The sequence below is a fragment of the Eulemur rufifrons genome, chromosome 15 (genome assembly GCF_041146395.1).
Source record: "Eulemur rufifrons isolate Redbay chromosome 15, OSU_ERuf_1, whole genome shotgun sequence".
Lineage (NCBI taxonomy): Eukaryota > Metazoa > Chordata > Mammalia > Primates > Lemuridae > Eulemur > Eulemur rufifrons.
The window spans coordinates 77,134,626-77,160,934 of NC_090997.1; the positions used below are offsets into that span (position 1 = coordinate 77,134,626).

At 38.5% G+C, this 26,309-nt stretch overlaps 1 protein-coding gene across 1 annotated transcript in view; it reads right to left on the reverse strand.

Moving 5' to 3' along the window:
* Positions 1–2,176: 2,176 nt before the first annotated feature.
* Positions 2,177–26,309, reverse strand: part of MTCL3 (MTCL family member 3) — a 40,019-nt gene continuing 15,886 nt past the window's right edge. Inside the window, exons 5-7 of the mRNA XM_069488665.1 lie at positions 10,940–11,011; positions 4,241–5,416; positions 2,177–2,591 (exon numbers count right to left, since the gene is read on the reverse strand). Coding sequence (XP_069344766.1) covers positions 2,481–2,591; positions 4,241–5,416; positions 10,940–11,011 — 1,359 coding nt within the window. The 3' untranslated portion in view covers positions 2,177–2,480. The remainder of the gene's footprint in view (positions 2,592–4,240; positions 5,417–10,939; positions 11,012–26,309) is intronic.

Genomic DNA, 26,309 nt, shown 5'->3' on the forward strand with positions numbered 1-26,309 from the left:
AGGAGTTTTAAAAAATACAAATGCCTAGATCCATACATTTAGTTTCAACTAGTGTAGGGTAGGGCCCCAACTAAAAACATCCCAGAAATTCTGATGTTCAGCTAGGCTTGAGAACTACTGATCTAGATATTTAGTTCTTGATTCTGCTCAAGATAAAGAAAGCTAAAATTCCAAAGCCAGTTCCTTAAAGCCACACAGGGCAGTGAATATGCATGATGCTTTTGAAGTGAACAAGTGCATCGCAGACCATGTTTCTCCACAAAGACAGTATCAGCAATTTGGGCAAAACCGTTGTTTGTGATGTGGGATCACAGGGAGCTTGAAGTTCTGACCCTTTCCCTCTACATGCCAGGGAGATGCCCAGTGTGACAACTCACAACACTGCCATACATTTCCAAACGCTCTGTTGGTAGCTGAGAACCACTGCGAGGCTGGATGTATCTGGCTCGAAAGGTTATAAACATTTCAGATACATATCAGCCGTCAAACATTTACTTTCAGTTCCTTGAGATGGTGACCTGGATCTAACAGATTTTGTTTTTTAAAGTGGTTGCTTGGCCGGGCGCGGTGGCTCACGCCTGTAATCCTAGCACTCTGGAAGGCCGAGGTGGGTGGATCGTTTGAGCTCAAGAGTTTGAGACCAGCCTGAGCAAGAGCGAGACCCCATCTCTACTAAAAATAGAAAGAAATTATATGGACAGCTAAAAATATATATAGAAAAAATTAGCCGGGCATGGTGGTGCATGCCTGTAGTCCCAACTACTTGGGAGGCTGAGACAGGAGGATCCCTTGAGCTCAGGAGTTTGAGGTTGCTGTGAGCTAGGCTGACGCCATGGCACTCACTCTAGCCTGGGCAACAAAGTGAGACTCTGTCTCAAAAAAAAAGAAAAAAAAAAAAAAAGTGGTTGCTATATCTGAGACCAAATTTTTTAAAAGTAAACTTGAATCATAATGATTAAACATGGCATTTATCACATTTCATTCATTTTTGTAATGAAGTTCTACCTAGCCTTTTGAATTTCTAAAATGAAAACTCAGAAGTACATATCAACAGGTTCTAACTATTGGTTAACCACCACTCCTCACTCTAGGACTTTTCTCCCCCAACCAAAACAAGCAAAAAAAACTAAACAAAAAAACCTAAAACCAAAACAAACCGTATGGAGAGTAAGGGCAGTTATTTTAAGTTGAACTTTTATACAATTGTGAAGTTTTTTGTTTTTTTTTTTCAAACTAATACTCAAAGGGAAATGGATGTGTGTGTGTGAGGGGAGGAGGGAATGAGAATATAAATAAACCGTGGTCTATTGCAAGCCAAATTCCTGGGATTCAAAAGGATGTTGCCAGTTCCAACTTTTGTGGCAGAGCAGTTTTTCCACACATTACTCTTTTTATTGAAACATAAGAGCTTTCACTTTACCAAAGATTTTCACATCCACCAACCAAACAGTGAATATTTACAAACATGTGACTTCAACAAGTGCTGAGATTTCTGAATCTTGGGTGGCACTGGCGCAGTCCAGCTCTCCACTGGATAAACTGCTGATGAGATGGACAGAATGGGCCTTTGGGTACATGGAGGCTCTCCAGGCCACGTTAGGTATGAGGAGAAAGTAAGTTTATATCTCAAGAGCACCTCCCACTGGAACTGTGCTACTGGATTGTGGTTTTATGAAATCTGGAGAATGACTGTATTTTTTTCCCCTACTCAAAACAATTCACAAACCGTTTTTACAGCATATTTTCTGCTTTGGAGGCAATCTATAATAAAGGATAGAACTCCAGGCAACAAGCTTGCTTAGCAATATATGGCTCTAAGTATAAGTAATAGCAGAAATGGCTGGTTTGGTGGGAAGCTGATCAAATACAGTAGGATGGGGATAATTATTTTCTAAATGAACTAAGACTTAATCTCCTCTCATACTTCCAAGCATATCTCTGTAAACAGAACACATCAGCATCACAACACATTACTTAGTTTCCACGAAAGTCACATTTCATTTATTCACCATATTTTTCACAGATATTTGGTGGATGCTATCTTGTCAGTCCGATACAACCCAGAAAGGTACTTTATAAGTCTATATAATTTTTGAAAGTGTGACCAACTTGTGAATGTCCAGCTTTTGAATTACCATAATAGTCAACTACTGTGAAATAATTATGAAAGATTTGGTCAATCTGCCAACTATTTATCAAGAAGAATGCAAATCAAGTCGTAAAAGAAGGAAGCAAACATTAAAATGAATTATACCAAAAAGTCACACTTACTTCCTTACCTGAAATATTTTAATGCTCGGGCTTCTTATTGAATTTGGTAGTGGTAAGATGAGTTGTGTCTTTTTAAAGAAATAAGCAGTCTTCAGTGTTTTTATAGCATTGGTTACTACAGAAATTATACTTCTTTTACTTCTTGTCTTGAAGGGTGAACAAAATAAACAAACTGAAAATACTACAATGAATGGTAAATGATGAAAGACTTACAGTACAAAAAATAGTGTAAAAAGGAAGACAAGTTTAAATATTGTTGTGTAAGAAAGTGATGAAAATAATACAAGAATGAGAATAAGTAAAATGATAGGCTGGAACATCTGGGAAGGTAAACGCAAAGACAAAGAGAAGAGTCAATTAATAATAATTTTTAAAACTTAAATTTGTATCAACTAATCTAAGTATTCATCCCACTTAAGAAAAAGACCCCCCCCCCCTTAGGCCTATATTTATAAAATCTGAAAGCCTGTTATTATACACAGTGCTTTCTCTCATTCTGATTTCCCCTGAGGGTATAATTTAAAAACTACATGCTCATAGTATTAAAAAATCTGCAACAAGGAAACTAAAAACCAATTATTTGCTAGAATAAACAGAAAAACGTAAACTTTAACATATCAAAATCCACCAACTTTTATCATAAAAATTATTATTTTTTTCATAGCAAAGCAGAGAGCAACATGCAAGATAAATAAGCGATAGGGTTGCAATTTTTCTTAGTTGTACTACCAGGCAGTTAATCTAATACCATGCTTCTGTGTATAGGCTGATTTTTAAATATAAATGTCTTGCGTGTCTTAAAAGCCATGCATGCTGTTGTACTTCCGTGGGTTCTCCGATGGATACAGGACACCAGGCTTGCCAGCAGGAAGAGCAATGCCTGTTTTGTTTCATAAATTATCTTTCACGTGGTTAACTCTGACAAAATGCATTGGTCTTTACGTGGCCACCATACCTGGCCAAAGCAGCTCAGTCCAATTCATCCGGTGTGCCTCTACAAATCAGGATGGAGGAAAAATGCTGGTTTTCCCTGTTCTGGAATAGTTATTACTATTTCTCTGATTTAGTGGTGCCTTCAAGCTACAGTATAACACTCCTTCCCCAGTCCTGAGATTCTCCACCAAAGAACTGACAATGATTTTCTCTGGAAATAATTAATGATCATGTTACTTTAACTTATGATAAAGGGGAGATTTTCATTTGTTCCTTTTGATAAGGCGCTAGACACAAGATCATGTCTCTTTACCACTGGTTTCTATTTAATACATTTACCAGTAGGTATCCATCAATCTTGCTTATTTAGTTATTTTTTTAATTTTTATTTATTTATTTTTAAAAAGCCAGGCCTTCCAGAGCTTTCACCTGGATTTTAATTTTATTTTCTATTATTATTATTATTATTTTCTTTTTTAATATATTAGAGACACAGTCTCACTATGTTGCCCGGGCTGGTCTCCAACTCCTGAGCTCAAGTGATCCTCCTGTCTCAGCCTCCCGAGTAGCTGGGACTATAGGTACAAGCCACTGTGCCCAGCTCAAGCAATTTTTTAAAAATCTTAAACTTAGTTTGGATCTTGGCTCAAAAACCTCAAATTAGCATTTGAAGATTCCTATTCAGGACTTTCTTTCAGTTCCATGTGTTAGTAGAATCAAAGTGAAAAATGCTGACCTTCCAAAATAATGCATCTTAAAAAATCCTTTAACCTCTACACAAAAACCGAGGGTGATGGTGTTAAATTTCAGAGGGGAAATGGTGACTAGACGATTGGGGTACAAAAACCTCAGGCCTGAAGAAGGACAGTGTGAAGGAACAAGTCGCTGGGCCAGGGGCTCAACCCCCCGCAGGCCTCTGAGCCGGGACTTCCCTAAAGCGGGCGCGGCGGTCTGGCCGCGGAGACGCCCCGCCAGGGACGGCAGCTCCGCGGTCCAGCCTCGCCATCGCCGTGGCTCGCAATAGGCAGAACTGTACCTGACTCACGGATATGGGCTCCTCGGCACCGCGGTCGTCCGCGGACTTGGGCACCTCGAGGCGGTCGATGAAGGTCTGCAGCTCCTTGCGGAAGGCCTTCATCTGCGCGTTGATGCGGTAGAGCAGCTCGTGCTCGCGGATCCGGCTGCCGTCGTCCTCCTCGTCCATGAGTCCGAACAGGTCCCCGTTGGCCACGTAGATGCGCGCCTCGGTGATGATGGTGCTCGTGTCGGCGATGAGGCGGTCGATGGTCTTGCCCAGGCGCTCGGCCTCCGAGCGGATGTCCTTCATCTGCTGCCGGTCGGAGAAGCTCTTGGGCCAGGGCCCGGGCGCCGGGTAGAAGGAGCGAGTGGGCGTGAGGCAGCGGATGTTGCGCACCTCCTCCGAGTCGCTCTCGCCACCGATGGGCCCCTCGCGCTTGCGGTGCGGCGGCCGCGAGTCGTCGTCGCTCTCCTTCTTGCCCGCGTCGCTCTCGGCGTCGCTGTCGCGGGGGCTGCCACGGATGCCCAGGTGCGAGGCCAGGTCGTAGCGCTGCATGTTGGACATGAGCACGCGGTTCTCGTACTGCAGCTGCATGACCTTGCCGCTGAGCTCGTTGATCTGCAGGCGCGCCGCCTTCAGCTCCTCCTGCAGGGCCTCGGTCTTGGCGTTGTCGTGGTGCCTCGCGCTGTCGTGGCCGCCGGACTTGTACTTGTACTTGTTGAGCTCCGCCGTGATGCGCTTGTTCTGCTCCTCCAGGTCGGCCACGTTCCTCCGCAGCAGCTCCGTCTCGTCTTCCACCAGCTGCAGGTGCTGCCGCAGCTCCGACAGGGACTCGCTCTGCTCCCTCATGAGGGGGTTGGCCGAGCCGTTGAAGTCATCGCCCCTCAGGTCGTCCAGTTCCGCCTTCAAGCCTCTGTTCTCCACCTCCAGTTCGACGATTTTCCTGCCCAGGATGTTGGCTTCTTCCTCCACCAGCCTCAGCCGTAGCTTGAGCTCGGCCTCCCTGGTGCTGGGAGGACCCCCGGCTTCTCCCTTGGGCAAAGGACTGTCCAGATCCCCATAAAAGGATCTGTACTTCTGGAGCTCGTGTTCGAATCTGTCCTTTTCTTTGTCGATCTTGGCCATTTTCTTTCTCATCAAAGCAGCTTCTTCCTTCACGAACTGCAGCTGGCATTTCAGATCTTCATTGTCCTCCTCATTGTGGGGAAAAGAGGGAAAAGGACAGGAGATCATTCTTATGCAAATCAGGAAAACAACCAGAAAAGGACACCTGCAAAAAGAATTTCTTTTTCTTGTAATCAAGATTTATTGACACACAGAGAGAGCAGATGCTGTGTGCTTTCTTCGTATCACTTCAATTCTTTGGCAAATTAGAGATTAGGACAATATTACATCCTGGAAACAAAAAGGGAAAGGAATATAGAAAGAGAAAAACTGTTCATCACTATTCAGAGATTATTATATGTTTTAACTGCACACAACTGTTTGGTGGTCATTTTAACAATGTTCCTTTTGCTTGTTTTGTTATTACTATAATATATATAAGCCCTATACACTGGAAGGAACATGTGGTTAATGTGCACTCGCTGCCATTTATTGAGCACTTACTCTTTGTCACATGCTGTAAAGTTCTTTACACCTAATTTAATGTTCAGAGTACACTTATGAGTAGGTATTAAAATTCCTGGCTTATGGATGCTCAGTGACTTGTTCAAGGTTACACAGCTAATAAGAGGCAAAGGACTAAGGTGAAATTTGAATTCCGTTCTGTCCGAAACTAAGGCTCAGGTTCATGATCACTATGAAACCTAGAAAATAATTTGTCCTCTGTCTTCATTCAAAGGAAAATTCTTTTAAAGGCCTTTAAGTAGGAAATCGCCCATCCAAGGAGAAACTATTATTCCATCTAGCTCACTTTTAAAATAGAATGTACTCCCACCAGTATGAAATGGAGAAAGGTGGTTCTTGCTGGTGAAAGGATCCTGGAGTAGAATCTGTAAAAGTTCCTCTCACACATTCTTATGCCAACCTTTAAAGCCCAATCATTAACTAAATTGAAAAGTACAAAATGAGAAGTGGAAATACATTCTTTCTCTGAGAGCTATTATAGAAGCATGTTACTAAGTCCAAAGACATCTCTCTCAAGGACAAGTTCCCAAAATTCTCTTTTAAGTATGTACTTTGGGCCAGTCATGTAACTTTTGTGAACTTTGGTTTCCTCATGTTTACAATGGGAATAAAAATGCCTTCCTTAAGCAGTACTCAGAGTCACCTGTGTCTGAGATGCATTCTGGTAAAGAAGCAGCGACCATTGGGGAGGAAGGCGAGGAGGATAATGAGCTTCTGCCAGAGATGCTCAGTAAATAAGGCCCAGAGCCTTCGAGATGGAAGAGATGGACAACAGGGCACAGGTCTCCTGTCCTCCCATCTCCTGATGGAAATATGAAGGGTTTGAGAGCTGCTGGGTATGCAGAGCCTGAACATCCCACTCCTTGCATCATTAAATTCTCACATCAGCCTTTCAAGATCTGCCCTTTACCAGTAAGAGAGGTTTATGATGATAATACAGCAGAACATAAGTTAATAAATGACAGAGCACAATCTGTATGCAGGCTGATTCCAAAACTCATATTCTTTGCATTGCACATGTTGCCTCTAAAAAAGAAGCATGAAAGAAGAAAAATAGGGCAACGGGGTAAAAATCAAAGAAATCAGATATGTTGGCTTGTACACTTTCCTCTAGAAGAAGTTTAGAAGAAAGGGGAGAAGCACAGCCAGAAGAGATGAGAGAAGCTCGGCAGCAGAGAGGATAAGAGGGTATGTCACAGAAAGCTTTGGTGGGAGAACCGATTTCGCAAGGAAAGAGAGAAGCTGCACTGCAAGAGACTAAGTGTTGAGGCCCTCCCACTAATTCCGTGAGGATGAGACCAAGGACGCATTATAATGTTTAATGTTACATCAGCAGAGGGATCAAAGATAACTCTGAATTTTTGAGCTTAGGTGTCTCCCTGGATTGTACTGCCAATAACAGGAATGGTGAATGAACAAAGAACAGGTTTTGCATGAATAATATGGGTTTAAGTTTTTAAAAATGCTGTCTTTGAGGTGCACCAGTGAAAGGATACCAAGTGGAAATACATATCACCAAGCATGTAAAATCTCAGGCTCCGGATTACAGAGATTGCACCTGGGCACCTGGAGAGAGCTCAGGTCTAGTGGTGAGGATGTGTGAATAAGATGGACAGAGGTGATGGTCGAAGCTCTTGCAGTAGTCACAGAGGTAATCAAAGAGGAGAAGAAAAGACAGGGAGACAGATAAGAAATGGTCAAAGGATTGGGAGGGGAAGTCTAAGATCATGTAGGCCAATAATTAGAAACAATGTGTGAATAGAAAATTGACCAACAGTGTCAAATATGCTTTTACATATAGGCTAGGTTTTATTGAAAAGTAAGAGCAGATAAGACTGGGGAGCTAGGTAGGGCTACATGTGGGGTGGAAGTCCTTGATTGCAAGGCAAGGCCTTTATTTGCTAGCACACACACACAAAAAAATACATTGGCATATGCAGCAGTTTGATTCTCACCAAAACAGCAGTGGGTGTGATACCAGCCACAGACTGAAGCATAATAACACTTCACTGGGCTATGCTAAGCAAATTAAAAAAAAAGAAGAATATCTGATTTGTGTATATGTAAGCTCTCCTGCCCAAAGGAATGAAAACATAACAATTATTTTAACACATGGACATATACTGCAAGTAACAAAGTCATTATGAGGGAAGAAGCCACATCAAGAGAATGATGGGCACAGTAATTATTCTCTTTATTTAAAAATAAATCTTTTTACAAAGTGTGATAATTTCTGCAATGCCAAGAGTTTAAGAACCCTGTATGCCAATATGCCTTGTATCCCCATCTTGTAACCTAACCATTATAAGCTGCATTTGGAACTGGGCATAGAAATTACTATATACAATTGTTTTGAATACTAGAAGATTGTATGGGAAGTGCCTGGTCCACAGTAACAGAGCAGTAAATGTTTGCTCCTATTTTCCACAGTGAATGGTAGGCAGGAAAGATTAAAATGCTCTGAGGTATGGAGCAAGTTGTTTCTGATTTTTGTGTCTGTTAAAGACTCGCTCGCTCACTCATGGGAAGATACAGATGACTATGAGGAAGGGAGCATAAAGATGATGAAAGGCCCCCCAAAAGTGAGCTAAGCCTGGCTTTGACTTAAAGGGCCACTACTAGCACCTAAACTGCATTCTAATCAATTACACATATTAACTGATTTAATCTGTACAACTCCCTATTATGATTCCCATTTTATAAATGAGAAATAGAGGCACAGAAAGAATCAGTAACTTGTCTAAGGTCATAGCAGCTGGTATATGCCAGAGATTTCAACCCAGGCAACCTAGGCCTAGAGCTACAGTTCTGGTTTGCTATGCAACACCATTTCTCAGTAAATGAAGTCACTGCTGCTGGAGGAACATGTCAAGAATAGATCAAAGAAGACAAAGCAAATTAACAAAATGAAATACAAAGCTACTCGAACAATGGTAGATTGGACCATATGAAATTGCTATTTCTGTAGATTAAAATCAATAGCATGTTGGCAATTTCGTGTGGTTCACCCTAGAAAAGGCGGACGTAGAAGTAGTCAAAAGTGTGCACTGTGCATGCGCAGAGTGCCACACACCAGACAGATGATTCACAGTTGAGTAAGATGGGCCCTGTCTATAAAATGCCCTGGGGCTAAGATGAACACCTAAACAATAACAATAGAATGGGATGTTTGCAGTAATATATGTGGATTAACGGTCCTCAACATTGACTGAACAACAGAATCATTTTATAACTTTATAAAAATGAACCATTCTATCATTGAGATATCCCAGTGGAGATAGCCTTGATCAATCAGCTGGGGTGGGTGTTTGAAAAGTAACAGATCATAACCTCTGAAAATAAATGTGTTGGAAATGATAGCAGGGACTTCAAATACCACAACAGTACACTTATAACTATCCCAGGAAGTTTGTGGTCAAACAAAAGCTGGTGGACTGCAAGGCATCTTGACTTTTGTAAAGTCCCAGACCCCCCCTAAAAAATTGATGAAAGCTGTGGATGTCTTTTGCACCAAAGGTGCCCACAAGCACATGCACATGGAGTGGAAGTCCATAGAGCCAGGAACAAACAATTAAGAATTCCTGGATTAGAGAATATTGTTGAAAAAATACATAAACTTTAACATAGGAAATGTAAGAATGGGACAAATGTGGACTAAAAAAAAAAATAAACTGTGAATTAAAACTGACTTAAGATTTTAGAACAGGGAGCATATAGCATCTACTTCCTAAACAAGGGAGGAAAGAGGATTCATGGCAACGTGTGAAATGATCCACAGCAAAATATTTAGACAGAGGTGACTAAAGTGATAGCAAAGAGAATGGAAAAGCTGTAATGACAGAGCATATTTGGACTTATTAAGGGAATGGGGAGAAAGGTACAAAAACAAGTGTTATGATCTTGATATGTGACTCTCTGGGATTCTAGAAATGCTGAGGCCTATAAATGTTCTTGTACAAGTACGAGGAGAAAAATTAACTAAGAATGGAGCAAGGACATAGAGGAAAAGTGAAACTAATATACATTTAATATGTTATGCTTCAAAAAAATGATTGAGATCAACTTTTTCAAACTTTGGATATTTAATTATCACTTTAAAGTTACCTAATGAGAAAATACCTTGTAGTAATTTTTAAAATGTACTTTTAAAATACATTTAGATTAAATAGATTCTCACTTACGAATACATGTTTAAAAGTCAGTATCTAGCCATGTGTTGTTGGACAGCCATGATGTCACTTCTATCCCAAATATTTCCTCGTCTGTTTTAAAATCTCCTTTATTACAATCATGAGTACCTTCTGCTTACCCTGAAAGCAGAGCTAGTCTTTATTGAGTCTGTTTCTAACGTACTTAATAAGCCCATGTTTAGTACATCTTGTAAGTTTTATTTTTATTCCTTTGTTTGCTTTCTTTTGCTTCTCCAATCACTGGCATAGAGAAGTACTTCATTCTAGGACTGTCTAAAGACATCGTGAGCTTCTCTGTCCCTTCTGCCATCCTTTCCTACAACATTCCTTTCTTTGCCTTCTCCTGATACTATGGGAACAGCCATTCTATTGACCTTATTAATTATGAAAGAACAAGATTAGCGTCATGGGTACAGTTCTCAAATATAGCAGGACATAAACTACTAATGACATTTTGCTGTGTGCTTACAATGTAAAAGCAAGTATAATGGGGATATTAGTGCTGGCTTTACAAGTAAATGTACTGAATTATTTATACTACATGTATCTATAGCTACATAATTAATATGCATAATTTAACTTTGTCTATTTGGCCATTATGTTGCACAATAGGGTGACTATAGTTAATAATAATTTATTGTATATTTCAAAATAACTAAAACAGTAGAAGTGGAATGTTCTTAACACAAAGAAATGATAAATGCTTGAGGTAGTGAATACCCCAATTGCCTTGTATAAAAATATCACATGTACCCCATAAATATGTACAAATATGCATCCATTAAAAATAAAAAAATTTTTTAAAAACATTATGTCTATGTCTATTTATAAGTATAGCTTATTATTATATATATTCAGAGATACTTGATGTACTAGTTGAAATTTTATTTCTACATACCTCTGTGGGAGTCTGTTGAGCCTTTTTTTCTGATTTTGGCAAATCTTTGCTTCCTCTTCTTTTTAAGGATAACTGAAACAAAGCATGAACACATTTAGTTTGGTAAGCTATAATATTAATTCTATTTTATGTTTTTAAGTGTCCTAATCTCCTATGACAAAACCAAGACCAATAAAAAGAGTTAGTTCAACAATCATAAAGGAGGAAAACATCCCAACCACATAGATTTAGCTATATGTTTACCTTGGACTGGGATACGTATCACAGTAGAATGTAGCTGGCAATTATCTAATTAATTTGAGAAATACAGGAAACCTACTATGAAAATGCAGAAAAACAACTCAGATAAAATTCAGATTGATGACTCGATAGGCTATATAATTCAAATGAAAGCAAATGCTTGTGAGCCTTCCACGTCACTAAAGAAAAAAAGGGGGAGTATGTTATTATTTCCAGGGTTGGAGTTACGTTGCTAGAGGCTTGTAAAGGCAAACTTTCAATGAATTCATGTAGAATTTGAAGAATTTCATTATCCCCTCATCCCACATCCACGTAAGCAAAGCACAACACACACGCATGTGTAACACCACAAGAGCGGTAGGGTTGCAGTGAAACCCAGAGGGTATGCTCCATCTCCAGGAGCAGATGGGCTGGGAACAGACTCAGCTCATTGGTGCAGTACAAGAATATGGGCATTTTCAAGAGGAGCTGGAGATCTAGATTTATGTAAAGTCCCCCACATTTTATTGGTTGATTCTAATTAAAACTCAAACGAACAACACTTTGTAAGTCAAAGAATACATACCTAGTGCCAAATTATTTCATGGACCAGCAAATTATGATTGCTGGTGCTCAGTTGAATTTCTCACACAAATATAATAAGAAGGGTTTCTCTATGTAAATATTACCCATTGTACAAATCCACCACATACCAGATATTGAGCTGGAGATCCAAAGTTCTACTAGATATTGCACCTACCATCAGGAGGCTCAAATTTAGCATGGGTGGCAGGGAAGTAAAGAATGACAGTATGAGTTGGTAAATGTCATGCTTTTGGTTCTATGAAGCACTTTGTTTTAGTTGGCATCACCACCATGAGAACAATGCTTGCTACATGGCAGATGGTGATAAATATTTGCTGTGCCAATGAGTTAGTATAAACTATGAAGTTCTGAAGTCAAAGAGAGGGGCAGGGGTATAGACAGACTGTAAAAGCAAGTAAGGCTTTTCAAAAGAGGAAGATTCATGACTTTGCACAGAATTGAGAACTAAATTCTTCACGTGTTAATTTCTAACCCACTATTAAATCCACTATTAAATAAAGGCACATGATCAACCACAGAAAGTACGGGAATACATTGCTGCAACTGTTTTATTCAGTATGAAATTGAAACTACAGAGACAAATGAATAGTCCACATGGTTATTCATTTCTAATTCTTTACAGAAAGAAGTTCTTTATGTTGCTTGTATAATCTTCTTAGAAACAAAAGCTGTGGAGACTGACTCACTAACTAAAAGTAACTTAACAAATGATCAACAAAAACAGTCCCAAGAATATAACGAGCTGAACTAGGACACCTGAAACATCCTAGGTAGGAACTACGTACAGGAAGCACTAAATTTTTTTTATTAAATATTTATTGAATGCTTTTATTTTAATTCACCACAGACATTTGTTGAGTTTCTGGCCTACATGTGGTTCTGGATGCTAAACACATATGACTAAGAAATGTTTTACTCTTTCCCCAAAGAGCTAACTGTTTATGATGATAAGAAAGATGTAATTAACTAAAACAGTAGACAGTATTAATGAGGGGCAATAAATAAAGAATAAACAAAGGACCGAGAAATCAAAGGAAGAAGCTATGACTCCAGACCTGGGGAATCAGAGAAAATTATCCTACTGAACTGATCTTTGCAATTTGTAAAATTTCAACAGAAACAAAATTGAGGAAACAGTTTTAGGAATAAAGATATGGAGGAATTAGTGTGCCTTATAGGTGCACTGACCTCTGAAAAGAAATGAGGGAGGTAGGGTCTCTGTAGAGAAGGGGGGAAAGAAGATCCTGAAAAGATTGAGGTCAGCTTGTGGAGCTGAGAAATTTAGACTTTATCCTGTGGGCAATGTTAAAATGAGACCTCTAAATTAATATAGGAGAAATGATGAAACTAGGACATTCTTTCCTAAGAGAAATTTTAGTAGGGGGTGTTAAACTCAAATAAATCTCTGAAAAAAAGGTTTCCCCTTGAATAAAGGTACATTGCTTTTAAGGTGCCCCTACGACTATGAGTGCCTTTTAAGTATCACATTTAAATTTTTAATAAATATTTAATCATCTTTTCATATCCCAGTAAGTTTTAATAAACCTTCTGAATACTATGAAACAAAGATAAGAGACTCATACAGTTAGAGAAAGTCAGAGAAATAATGTAAGTCCACACAGTCCCTCTCCTGTGTGGATAAAACTGTGTCACCTGCCCCCTTGTCACCCTCCCCCACCCTTATCCACTAAATCTATTAACCTCTGCAAAGGGGAGCAGTTTGGGAGGCCAGAATGAAATCTCAGATTTTCGTCTTTGTTGGCAAAACAAGCACTTCAGATGGTTCTCTAGATAAATATGCTCAAAACATTTTTTGTCTACTTAATTCTTTGCATTCCCAGCCTCAGCTTGTCCAAAAGAGGCTGCTGTTCTTTTTTATCCATGGGAAGGCCAGGAATTAGAGAGTTTTGCCAATAATTATGTTTGCACAGCAATTATATAGAATGGATCGTCTGTGTTCTAAAAATGTTTTGAGATTGCCTTTCTCAGTTGAAATTTGGTCCACTTCTTAATATGGACCAAATTTTTAGTTACTTAAATAACAGAGAGAAACCTGTCTAAAATGGTACCAAAACATATATTACGTATACAGACATCTCCTATGTTGTTGATAAAATTAGAGAGATCCATTTATATGGTAATTAAATCAAGAAGGAAACTACAGATATATTAATATTGAGGATTTACTGAGGACTAAATACATGCCATGCATTTTTCTAAGCACTTTATATGTATCTACTCATTTAATCTGACAACAGCCTTATGAGCTTGACACCAGTATCTGAAGCACAAAAAAGATATACTACTCAGCTAGTAAGTGTCAGAATCAGGATGCAAGTTCTCCGGTTTCCGAGTTCTTACTCTGAACAACTACACTATACTGTTACTCCAAAGGAAGAAAAGTGCAATTTAGAAAAGAAGGTTATACTACTTCTGAGCATATCCTTCTCTATGGTAACAGAGCATGACTGCATGGGTTTGGGGTGCTAGTTTACACATATTACACATGTACAATGTATTTTTGTATTTTCAACATGGAACCAGCAGAAGTGACATACACACTTAACTGGTTCTCACAGTCAATCTGTAAATACTTGTGATTTCAGGGCAACATTGGCAGAGAGGCCTGGGTATTGCTGACTGAAGGCTAGGGGGAAACTGAAAGAGGCAGAAGCTCTGTCTCCAACCTGTCTTGGAAGGAAACAGGAGGGCACCTGTCCCTAGCAGTCCTCCTCCTTCCCTTCTATTATATCCTTGACAATTAAGCAAAGAGCCCAGCAGCGGCAGGACAGGTGAGGTGCTCAGGGCCTCATTCTCCACTCTGCCCCAAAAGGATGAGGCAGGATCCCAAGCTTTATACCAAGGCATGATCTTGGGGGCCAGAGGAGAATGTGGGTGAGGAAGAGGCAGATGCCAGGGTGATGAGGCTGTGTCATTCTTCTGTGCAAAATCTCCCGGCAGTTTTCTACCTTGTTCAGAGCTAAGGCATGCTTTACTAAGGCATACCAGACCTTGACTACACATTAGATTTATTCTGGTAATGTTTTATAAAGACTTTATCAGGCTTCAACCCAGACCAATTAAAACGGATTTTGGAGTTGGGCCCAGGCAATTCTGCAAAGCTCCCAGGGTGACTACACTGTGCGGCTGGCTGTGAACCACCTCCCTGCTCTAGGTGGTCGCCCTGCCCAGCATCCCAAACAAGTGCTCCAACCACATTCCTCCACACTTTCTTTGCTGTAGTGTCCCAGACATTCTCCAGCTCCTCAAACATGCCAAGCATGGTCCTGATATAGGGCCTCTGGCCTATGGTTTCCTCTGCCTGCAACATTCTTCGCCGTAAACGCTCATGACCCATCCCACAGTTACTTCAGGGTCCCTAATCAGAGAGACCTTCCCAGACCACTTCATATGAAATAACAAGTACCTTCCCCATTCTCTTCCTCCGCTTACTCCTCATCTTCCTAACCCTGCTTTTATTTTTCTCCACAGTTCCTCTCACCATCTGACTTGTGTGTGTGTTTGTTTCACGTCTGTCTTCCTGTTTTGCAATGTAAGCTCCACAGAGCAGGCTCTTAGTACTGGTCTCTGTTATAACCCCTGCTCTTAGCAATACACCTGGCCCAAAGTAGCTGCTCAGTCGGTATCAGTTGAATGAGGAAACAGCAACGTCAGCCTTATTTCTTACATACATTTGTTTTGGAAGCATGAGTAAAAGTTGATAAATGATTAAAACAAACAAGTGAATAAAAATCCATTTTAAAATGTCCACTTAAAAATTTCCCATAAAGCTGGAAAAATAAAAATGTCTCAACCTTTTCAACAAAGAGAGTAAAGAGCAAAAAACTGTACGAGCTGAAGAGTATTTAAAATGAGACATATCAAATACAGTCGGCCCTCTGAATCTGTGAATTCCACATCTGCAGAATCAACCAACTGCGGATCAAAATATTTGAAAAAAAGCAATACAAAGTAACAGTACAATAAAAGATAATACAATTAAAAATATAGTATAACAACCTTGTATAGAGCATTTACATTGTATAAGTAACCTAGAAAAGATTTAAAGTACAGGTCTACCTCATTGTATTGCACTTTGCTTTATTGCACTTCCCAGGTGCTGTGTGCTTTGCAAATTGAAGGTTCGTGGCAACCCTGCATGGAGTAAGTCTATCTGTGCCATTTCGTCAGCAGCATGTGCTCACTTCATGTCTCCATGTCACATTTTGGTAACTCTAACATTATTTCAGACTTTTTCATGATTATTATTATATCTGTTATGGTGATTTGTAATCACTGATGTTACTATTGTAATTGTTTTGGCGTGCCGTGAACCACACTCATATAAGACAGCGAACTCAACAAATTGTGTGTGTGTTCAGACTGCTCCACCTGCCGTTCCCCACCCCCTGTGTCCCCGCTTCTCCTCAGGCCTCCCAATTCCCTGAGACACAACGATACTGAAATTAGGCCAATTAATAACCCTATAATGGCCTCTAAGTGTTCAAGAGAAAGGAAGAGTGGCCGGGCGCGGTGGCTCACGCCTGTAATCCTAGCACTCTGGGAGGCCGAGGTGGGCGGATCGTTTGAGCTCAGGAGTTCGAGACCAGCCTGAGCAAGAGCGAGACCCCATCTCTACTAAAAAATAGAAAGAAATTATATGGACAGCTAAAAAAAATATATATATATAGAAAAAATTAGCCGGGCATGGTGGTGCATGCCTGTAGTCCCAGCTACTCGGGAGGCTGAGGCAGTAGGATCGCTTGAGCTCAGGAGTTTGAGGTTGCTGTGAGCTAGGCTGACGCCACGGCACTCACTCTAGCCTGGGCAACAGAGTGAGACTCTGTCTCAAAAAAAAAAAAAAAAAAAAAAGAAAGGAAGAGTAACACGTCTCTTACTTTAAAAATCAAAAATCTAGATCAAAAGCTAGAAATCAAAAGCTTAGTGAAGAAGGCATGTCAAAAACCGAGATGGGCCAAAAGCTGGGCCTCTTGCACCAAACAGCCAAGTTAAAAATACAAAGGGAAAGTTCTTGAAGGAAACTAAACGTGCTACTCCAGTGAACACATGAATGATAAGAAAGTAAAACAGCCTGTTGCTGATACAGAGAAAGCTGTAGCAACCTGGATAGAAGGTTAAACCAGCAAGAACGTTCCCTGAAACCAAAGGCTAATCCAGGGCAAGGCCCTAACTCTCTTTAATTCTATGAAGGCTAAGAGAGGTGAGGAAGCTGCAGAAGAAATGCTGGAGGCTAGCAAAGATTGGTTCATGAAGTTTAAGGAAAGAAGCCATCTCTATAACTTAAAAGTACAAGGTAAAGCGGCAAGTGCTCATGTAGAAGTTGCAGTAAGTTATCCAGAATATCTAGCTAAGATAATTGATAAGGGTGGCTACACTAAACAACAGATTTTCAATGTAGATTAAACAGCCTTCTATTGGGAAAAGATGGCATCTAGGACTTTCACAGCTCAAGATGAGAAGCCAATGCCTGGCTTTGAATCTTTAAAGAAAAGGCTGACTCTCTTATTAGGGGCTAATGAAGCTGGTGACTTTAAGTTGAAGCCAATCCCCATTTACCATTCTGAAAATCCTAGGGCCTAAGACAATTATACTAAATCTCCTCTGCCTGTGCTCTATAAATGGAGCAACTAAGCCTGGGTGACAGCGTATCTGTTTACAGTGTGGTTTACTGAATTATTTTAAGTCCACTGTTTAAACCTACTGCCCAGAACAAAAGATTCCTTTCAAAAGATTTCTGGTCATTGACAATGCACCTGGCCACCCATGAGCTCTTACAGAGATGTACAAGGAGATGAATGTTGTTTTCAGCCTGCTAACACAAGACCCATTCTGTAGCTCATAGATCAAGCAAGTAATTTCAACTTACAAGTCTTATTATTTAAGAAATACATTTTGTAAGGCTATAGCTGCCATAGATATTCCTCTGATAGATCTGGGCAAAGTAAATTGAAAACCTTCTGGAAAGGATTTATCATTCTAGATGCCATTAGAAACATCCATGATTCATGGAGGAGGTCAAAATATCAATATTAACAGGAAGTTGAGTAATACTAACAGGAAGAAGTTGGTTCCAACCCTCATAGATGACTTTGAGGGGCTGCAGACTTCAGTGGAGGAAGTAACTGCAGATGTGGTGGAGATAGCAAGAGAACTAGAATTAGAAGTGGAGCCTGAAGATGCGATTGAATTACTGCAATCTCATGATCAAACTTTAATGGATGAGGAGTTGTTCTTTTCTGGATGAACAAAGAAAGTGGTTTCTTGAGATGGAATCTACTACTGGTGACAACAAAGGACTTGCAATATTACATAAACTTAATAGATAAAGCAGTGGCAGGGTTTGAGAGGATTGACTCCAATTTTCAAAGAAGTTTTACTGTGAGTAAAATGCTTTCAAAGAACATCACATGCTATAGAGCGCTCTTTTGTGAAAGGAAGAGCCAATTAATGCAGCAAACTTCATTGTTGTATTTGTTTATAAGAAAGTGGCACAGCCACCCCAACCTTCAGCAGCCATCACCCTGATCAGTCAGCAACCATCAACATCAAGGCAAGACCCTCTGCCAGCAAAAAGATTATGACTCACTGAAGGTTAAAATTATGTTTAGCATTTTTTAGCAATAAAGTAATTTTTAATTAAGGTATGTCCATTGTTTTTTTAGACATAATGCTATTGCACACTTAATAGACTACAGTATAGTGTAAACATAACTTTTATATGCACCGGGAAAAAAAATTCATGTGACCTGCTTTACTGCTGTACTTGCTTTACTGTGGTGGTCTGGAACTGAACCACAGTGTGTCCAAAGTATGCCTGTAAATGAGAGGATGTGCATAAGTTACATGCAAATACTACACCATTTTGTATAAGAGATGTGAAGAGTCCATGGATTTTGGTACCCGTGTGGGTCTTGGAACCAATCCCCCCACAGATACTGAAGGATGACTAGACATTTGTTCTGTTTTAATACTTTGCCTGATTTTTACCAATCTATTTTTACCAGTGTCATAAATTAAGATTCTGGTTCTCAAAATCATTTTGTAAATGATATCTGCTACTCACATTCTTGATGGCTTATCTGCCTTTGTGCCTTCTACTCAGCAGCTCCTCTCCACAATTCTTCTCTGGTTACTGGTCCTCCAAGTACCTGAAGCCTCTGCTCCTATCTTCCTGCCCTGAAGCCCAAGTCACAAGACTCTTCTCCAAGTTGCTTTCTAAAGTGCCTTCTTTCTTGCCTTCACTCATGGAAGGGGTGCTTGGGCAGGAGTCCAAGTCAATGACTCTTCTGATTCTTTTACTTTCCCTTGATTTGGGAATATGTAATAATTCTAAGGTGAACTAAGTTATTTTCCATGTACTATAATTCACCAAGGGTTTACAAAAAATATATATTTTTAGTTGTTTGGCTAATTTCTTTCTAGTTTTAGTAGAGACGGGGTCTCACTCTTGCTCAGGCTGGTCTCAAACTCCTAACCTCGAGCAATCCACCCGCCTCGGCCTCCCAGAGTGCTAGTATTACAGGCGTGAGCCACCGTGCCCGGCCCTTTTTCTAATTTTAAAGATAAGGAAAGTACAGGTAGAAGTAATTGGTTTCATAAGAAAATTACTGAATATTTAAAATGGCAAATAACTAAACTCAATCTTTTAAAATCAAATAGTACAACCATGGAGTGCGTATGTTATATATGTTGTATGTACATTCATAGAGCAAATGTGTATGAAAGTGTGTGCCTGTTTATGTGCATATGTGTGCATGTGAATTTGCATATGTATGTGTTGGAACATAAAAGTGTATGTGCATGTGTACATATGTGTATGTTCTAGGTTCCAGAAGGAATGTTAGCACACCTTAAAAATTGCTCAGTGAATTCTAAAACACAAGGACAATCAGAATCTCTGTAACCTCTATTCATATACCAAACAGATAATTTTGAAGTCTATTGAAGATATTAGAACACATGCCCATTAAAATAAGTCATAATTTGATTTTACTTTATATTAATGGGCATCTTGATATCTTTTGGAAGTATATTGTATTTGATCCAATTGGTCAGCTTATTTCAAAATTATTTTGGAATAAATAGGCAATCACTAAATTTCTGAAAATTTAATTTAAACAGAAGCAAGTGCCATCTTTTAGGCTACATAAATTACTTAATTTCTTGAATATAATATTGAATAATACACACATGCACATAAATTATTTTTAGACACAAAAACAACTTAAGAGGTACTCATAGTAGCAACTTAATAAATAGTAAATAAGTACCTAGGGGAATATATGCATGAATACAAGAGCATGAGATATCACTGCAATAGTAATCAAATATTTCACATATTAAGGAAGTTATGGAAAGTAATCATAAATGAACCAGATTTGGGTTTGTTTTTTTTTTTCAGATTTGTTTTCTGAAGTATTGTATTTTAAAGAAAATTGACCCTTTTCACATTGTTACTCAAATTAAAAGAATTCTGGGTTAATATCACATGAAGCTATCATTTATTTCCTACTGAAATATACCTGAAGGCAAATGTAAAAATGTAAACACAGTAATGCCCAAAACTAATCAAGCATTCGTCAGAATCCAAGAAAATTTTCCTTTAACAAAAGCATCAGTGGAATTCAAACAAGAAACATAATCCATCTAATATATAGCCTTTATTGTCTGAAACAGAAGAATAAGACATGCAGACCAATCAAAACTAACCATCCTGTTTGTTTGTTTGTTTCTTTCTTTTTTGTTTTTCTTTTTGAGATAGGGTCTCACTCTGTCATTCCAGCTAGAGTGCAGTGGTGTCATCATAGCTCACTGAAACCTCAAACTCCAGGGCTCAAGTGATCCTCCTGCCTCAACCTCCCAAGTAGCTGGGACTACAACTGTGTGTCACCACCACATCTGGCTGATTTTTTTTTCCCATTTTTTGTAGAGATGGGGTCTTGCTCTTGCTCATGCTGGTCTTGAACTCCTGGCCTCAAGCAATCCTTCCGCCTGGGCCTCCCAAAGCGTTATGATTACAGGCAGGAGTCACCACACCTGGCCACCATCTTACTTACTAAAAGATTAAACATCAATTTTCCATATGACCTGGCAATCCACTCTCAGATACATACCCAAGAGAAATGAAAACACATATCCACAAAGGACTTGCACAAGAGTATTCTTAGCAGCATTATTCCTAGTAATCAAAGCTTGGAAACAACTCAAATATCCATCTACTGGTGAATGGATAGATAAAATATGGTATCTGTACAATGGAATATTATTTGGCAATAAAAAAGGAATGAACTGCTGATACATGATATGACATGGATGGATCTAAAAACCTTATACTAAGTGAAAGAAGCCAGACCTAAGAGACTACAAATTGTATGATTCCATTTAAATGAAATATCTAGAAAAGGTAAATCCATAGATACAGGAAGTAGATTAGCAGTTGCCTGGGGTAGCAAAAGGGAAGGAAGAAATGGGGATTAACAGTAAATGGGCATGAGTGATCTTACTGGAGTGATGAAAATGTGCTAAAACTGATTTATGGTCATAGTACGACTTGGAAATTTACTAGAAAATTACTGAGTTGTATAGTTGAATAGATTAATTAAATGATATGCAAAATAAGACTCAATAAAGTTATTTAAAAACAACCAACCAGGGAGCAACACGTCTGCACCTCAACCCTATTTTTTTACGTGTAAATATTGCACAGACAACATTGCAATCAGCAGCTCTCTGGTTATTACAATTCCAATACAAGTAGGAACTATTCAGGGAAAAGGAGCTAGATGATTAATTGTGCAATGAGTCATGAGACATAGTCTTTCCTTATCTGGTGCTTCTTGGGTAGAAGCATAGGCAGAAAAGCCTTGGGAGCACCTATGTGGGCGTTTATTGTTTTTCATATACCAAAGATAGGCAAAGAACAACGAAAGCTGCTTCAAATTTTTCTAAGATACAAGTCTTCCTCAAAGTCAGTGTACCTGAGTGCTGCAGTAGTAGACTTTCCTATTTCAGACAAATAGGCCAGAATTAGATGAATATCTACTAGCTATCAGAAATTGGGTTGGAAATGCACACATCAAGCTGCTCCACACCTTTAGATCTGAGAGAGGGCAATTAGTAGCCCGTGGACAGTGACAAGGATAAGAAAAAAAGCTATACCGTGCATGTCTTAAGCCAACATTAAATCTACAAAGAATGGTTGACATTCAATGATGACATTTTCTAAAAGAAAGTAAAAGGAGAAAGAAGATAAAAGTGCACTGGGTCAAGGAAGTTCAGTGGGGAAAGTTTTTGCAACAAATGGAGCTGAGGCATTTGGTGATCTATGTGCAAAGAGATGGAGCTGTACCCCTAACTCACACCATACACAAATATTGACTCAAGATGGATCTTAGATTTGAATGTAAGTGCTAAAACCTTAAAACTGTTAGGAAAAAAACATTACAATGAATTTTCCTGTAGTTTAGGCAAAGATTTCTTAGATGTGACACCAAAAGCATAAGTAATAAAAAATATATAAATTGAATTTCATCAAAATTAAAAACTTTTGCACTTCAAAACACACCATTAAGAATGTAAAAAGATAAACCATAGAAGAAAACATTTTCAAATCTTGTATCCCATAAAAGACATGTGTTCAAAGTATATGAAGAACTTAAATTAGAACTCAAAAATAACTAAATAAATAACCCAATTAAAAATGGACAAAAAGTTTTGAATAGACATTGCACAAAATAAGATATATGGATGGACAGAAGCACATGAAACAAACCACAGGAAGAGATGTGCAACATCATCAGGGCAATACAAATTAAAAACACAATGATGTATCATTTAACACCCGATAGAATAGCTAAAGTAAAAAAGATGGGTGATCAGTATTGGCGAGGATCTAGATAAATTAAAACCCTCATTTGTTACTGGTGGAAATGTAAAATGGTGCAGCCACTCTGGAAAATAGTTGGCACTTTCTCTAAAGAGTTAAGCATAAATTCACTGTATGACCCAGAAATTCCACTCTTAGGTATCTACCCAGGAGAAATGAAAACACACATCCACGCAAAAACTTGTATATGAGTGTTCATAGCAACATTATTCGTAAAATTAGAAAATATCCAATGTCCACCAGCTGAAGAATGGATAAACAAAATGTGGAATACACATACGACTGAATATTATTTGGGAATAAAAAGAAATGAAGTACTGATATATGCTATATGGATGAACCTCAAAAACACTGATCTAAGTGAAATAAGTCAGATGCAAAAGGCCACATATTGTATGATTACAGAAAATAAAAGCTATAGATTCAAAAAATAGATTAGTGGTTGATCGGGGTTAGGGTTGAGAACAAAGGGGACCTGCAAATGGGCACAAAGGATCTTTATGAAGTGACGGAAATGTTGTAAATTTAGGTGAAGGTGATGGTTGCACAACTCTGTATATTTACTAAAAACCATTAAACTGCACACTTAAGTGAATTTATGATATGTAAATTATACCTCAATAAAGCTGTTTAAGTAAAATGCTTTGGGTCAATTAAAAAGTCAGCTGAAGAGAACAAAAAAGAAAAAACCAAAATATATCTCTGAAATCTACTATGAAACATAGAAGATGGCTTTAGAAAATACTGCATTCTTAATAAGATAATGAAGATGGCTTCTATAAACAAGGTCATAAGAGGAGATTAATCTCTGAAGACTAGGAAACAGTCAGGAATAAGAAAACTCACAAAGAACACTAAAAAGGTAAGAATTTTGCACTCATATCTTTAACAAAGCCAAACTGACATGGCAGAAATTCATTAATATTGGGAACAAACTTGAGAAATTATCCAAGGACGCAGAAGAAAAGAATTAAAAAATGAAAGGATGAGAAGATAGTAAGGAATACAAAGTGAAGAAAATGCTAAGAAGAAAAAAATAGAGTACACATGATTTTCAAGTCTATAATGCAAGAAAGCTTTTCTGAAATAATAAATAAGTAAATGTTAATTTACTTATTAAAGGGTTTATGTGTTCTGGACATATTTAAAACAAAGACCATCATCTAGCTATGTCCAGGCAATATTTCTGAACTGGTTATTCTCCTATAGCTGCTCAGATTCATTCTTGCTCCTTCTCTGCCCTGTTCTATGCTTCAGGAGCCTGACCTCCGGACCCTGCTTTACCCAGGTTTCCACCCCACCAGCTCACTCCTAGTTGGGTTTAGCCAATAGAAGGCACTGGTAGGAATGCTTAGGAATGGAAGGTGGGAGGAGAGAGTTCATTTCTTCACTTTTTCAACAGCATATCTTAGGCAGTAACTAAGTCCACTCCAGGCAATAGATCCCACTGGGTGGACCCTACTCCACAATTTCAGTTTTCACTGGCCTCCAAGCACTATTTCCTAGGCATGTCTTCATCTTCAGGGATGGTGATGGTTTCCAAGCATTGCTAGTCTTTTCTGAATGCCTCACCAGCCCTGGTTTGCTCCCTTAATCCTGCCCACACCACTGTGAGTAATCCCACTTCATTCGAATCATCTTGGGTGAATTTGGTTTCCTACTGGAGGACTCCAATTGATACAAAGGGTAAAGAAAAATATTCATAAATATGTAGAGAGAGGGCTGGGCTCAGTGGCTCACACCCGTAATCCCATAACTTTGGGAGCCAAGGTGGGAGGATTGCTTGAGGCCAGGAGTTCGAGACCAGCCTGAGCAAGACAGAGTCCCCATTTCTACAAAAAACAGAAAAAATTATCTGGGCATGGTGGTGCACGCCTATAGTCCCAGCTACTCAGGAGGCTAAGGCAGGAGGATAACTTGAGCCCAGGAGTTTGAGGTTTGAGTGAGCTATGTGATGCTGCTGCACTCTCCCTCAGGTGACAGTGAGACCCTGTCTCCAAAAAAAAAAAAAAAAACATGCAGAGAAAAAATAACTTGACCTACAAAGGAATCAGACTAATCTCACTTCTGCATTGCAAAACAAATGCCAGAGTTAATATATAATAATATATGTAAGAGAAAAAATTTTTACTCAGTAATTCCATTCTGCCTTTCCTGTGTAAAGTCAACCAAAGTCTACTTTCAAAAGTGCAAAGGCTCAGAATATATAACATCTACAAACTTGTCCTAAAAAATAATCTATTATCTAATCAATTCAGAATTATTTAAAATTAAGGTCTCAGAAATGTAGAAGTGGTGGTTTAAAATCATTGATTGTAAGTATTAAAATTGTTTGAATACATAGAAATTGTTTGTATGACTATAAAATTGCATATAAAATCAAAAGATAGTTTTTAAATTAAAACCATGTGGTATAACAATGAATAACTTAATAGTAACAATCTTAGTCTATAATCACATATTAATTTAACAAAGACCAAGTTGCAGTCTAAGGGGTCAGACTAACTGAAAGAATTTTTTTAATTCCTTGCGTTAGTTTTGATTTTGGTAATTGGGAAAATTGAGAATCATATATGTATTACAAAATAAAGTTAACACCAGTAGGATTAAAAATAGGATAACCACTTTCAGAATCATCACAGGACAAAATTATTCTGATTTAAATTTAGCCATATCTCTAAATAAATGAATCCAATAGCTATATTTTACCTATATAGAAAGACAACACTTTCCATATAATAGATCCTCCTGAATACATACAGATGGATTCACTTGATAAAGTTCTGTGAAAATCGTTCTTTTTTTCCACGTCCAGGGAGGTAGTGGATGACTACATACCAACACATTAGTTGCTCATTATGCACCTGAATACAATAAACGATTGGGTTGTCTAATTACTTCTGCTATTAATTAAGGTGCTTGGCCAATGTAATGCTAAAAAAACTTTGTGAAGGAAAGAAAAAATAACATAGTTAATTTTATTAACTGCTTATAACTATGATTAATTGGCTAGACAAATTGGAAATGACTGAGCTAGCCAGCAGATGAATACAGAATACTTTGAATTTTTAATTTTAAGTGCTTCTAAGTTGAATCATGCTGAATATAAATGGCCCCATTAAGTGAAATATATGTCTAAAATGGAAAATGTCAGGAAAGAGGCTAAATGACATCTTCAAATGTCATCTTCAAATGTCATTTACCATCTGGATAAAGATCAGCTTAACTGACCCTGATATGTAAAAATGGAATTAGAATAGAAACATCAAATAAATAATTATATTATATTACCATTCAAATTCAGCCAATTGTAAAATCTTCAAGCTATAACTAAATTTTCATTTGCAAACTACTTCCTAATATACAGTGAAATTGCATGCTATATTTACTCAAAAGTAATAACACACATATTGGAAAACAAAGGTAATTAATAAATTCTAATTTAAGGAGCTAAAGATGAGGTCTGCCAATAGCAATCTTATCTTTAAAACATCTTCTCTTGACCAAGCATTTATTGATGGTTTCTGTATGTATAACTGTATGTATATGTCAGTTAAATAGAAATATGGTTCTTAAATTCAGAGAGCACAGAATTTAGCTGTGGAGTCAATAAAAGCTACAAAGCAATCCAAATTGTCT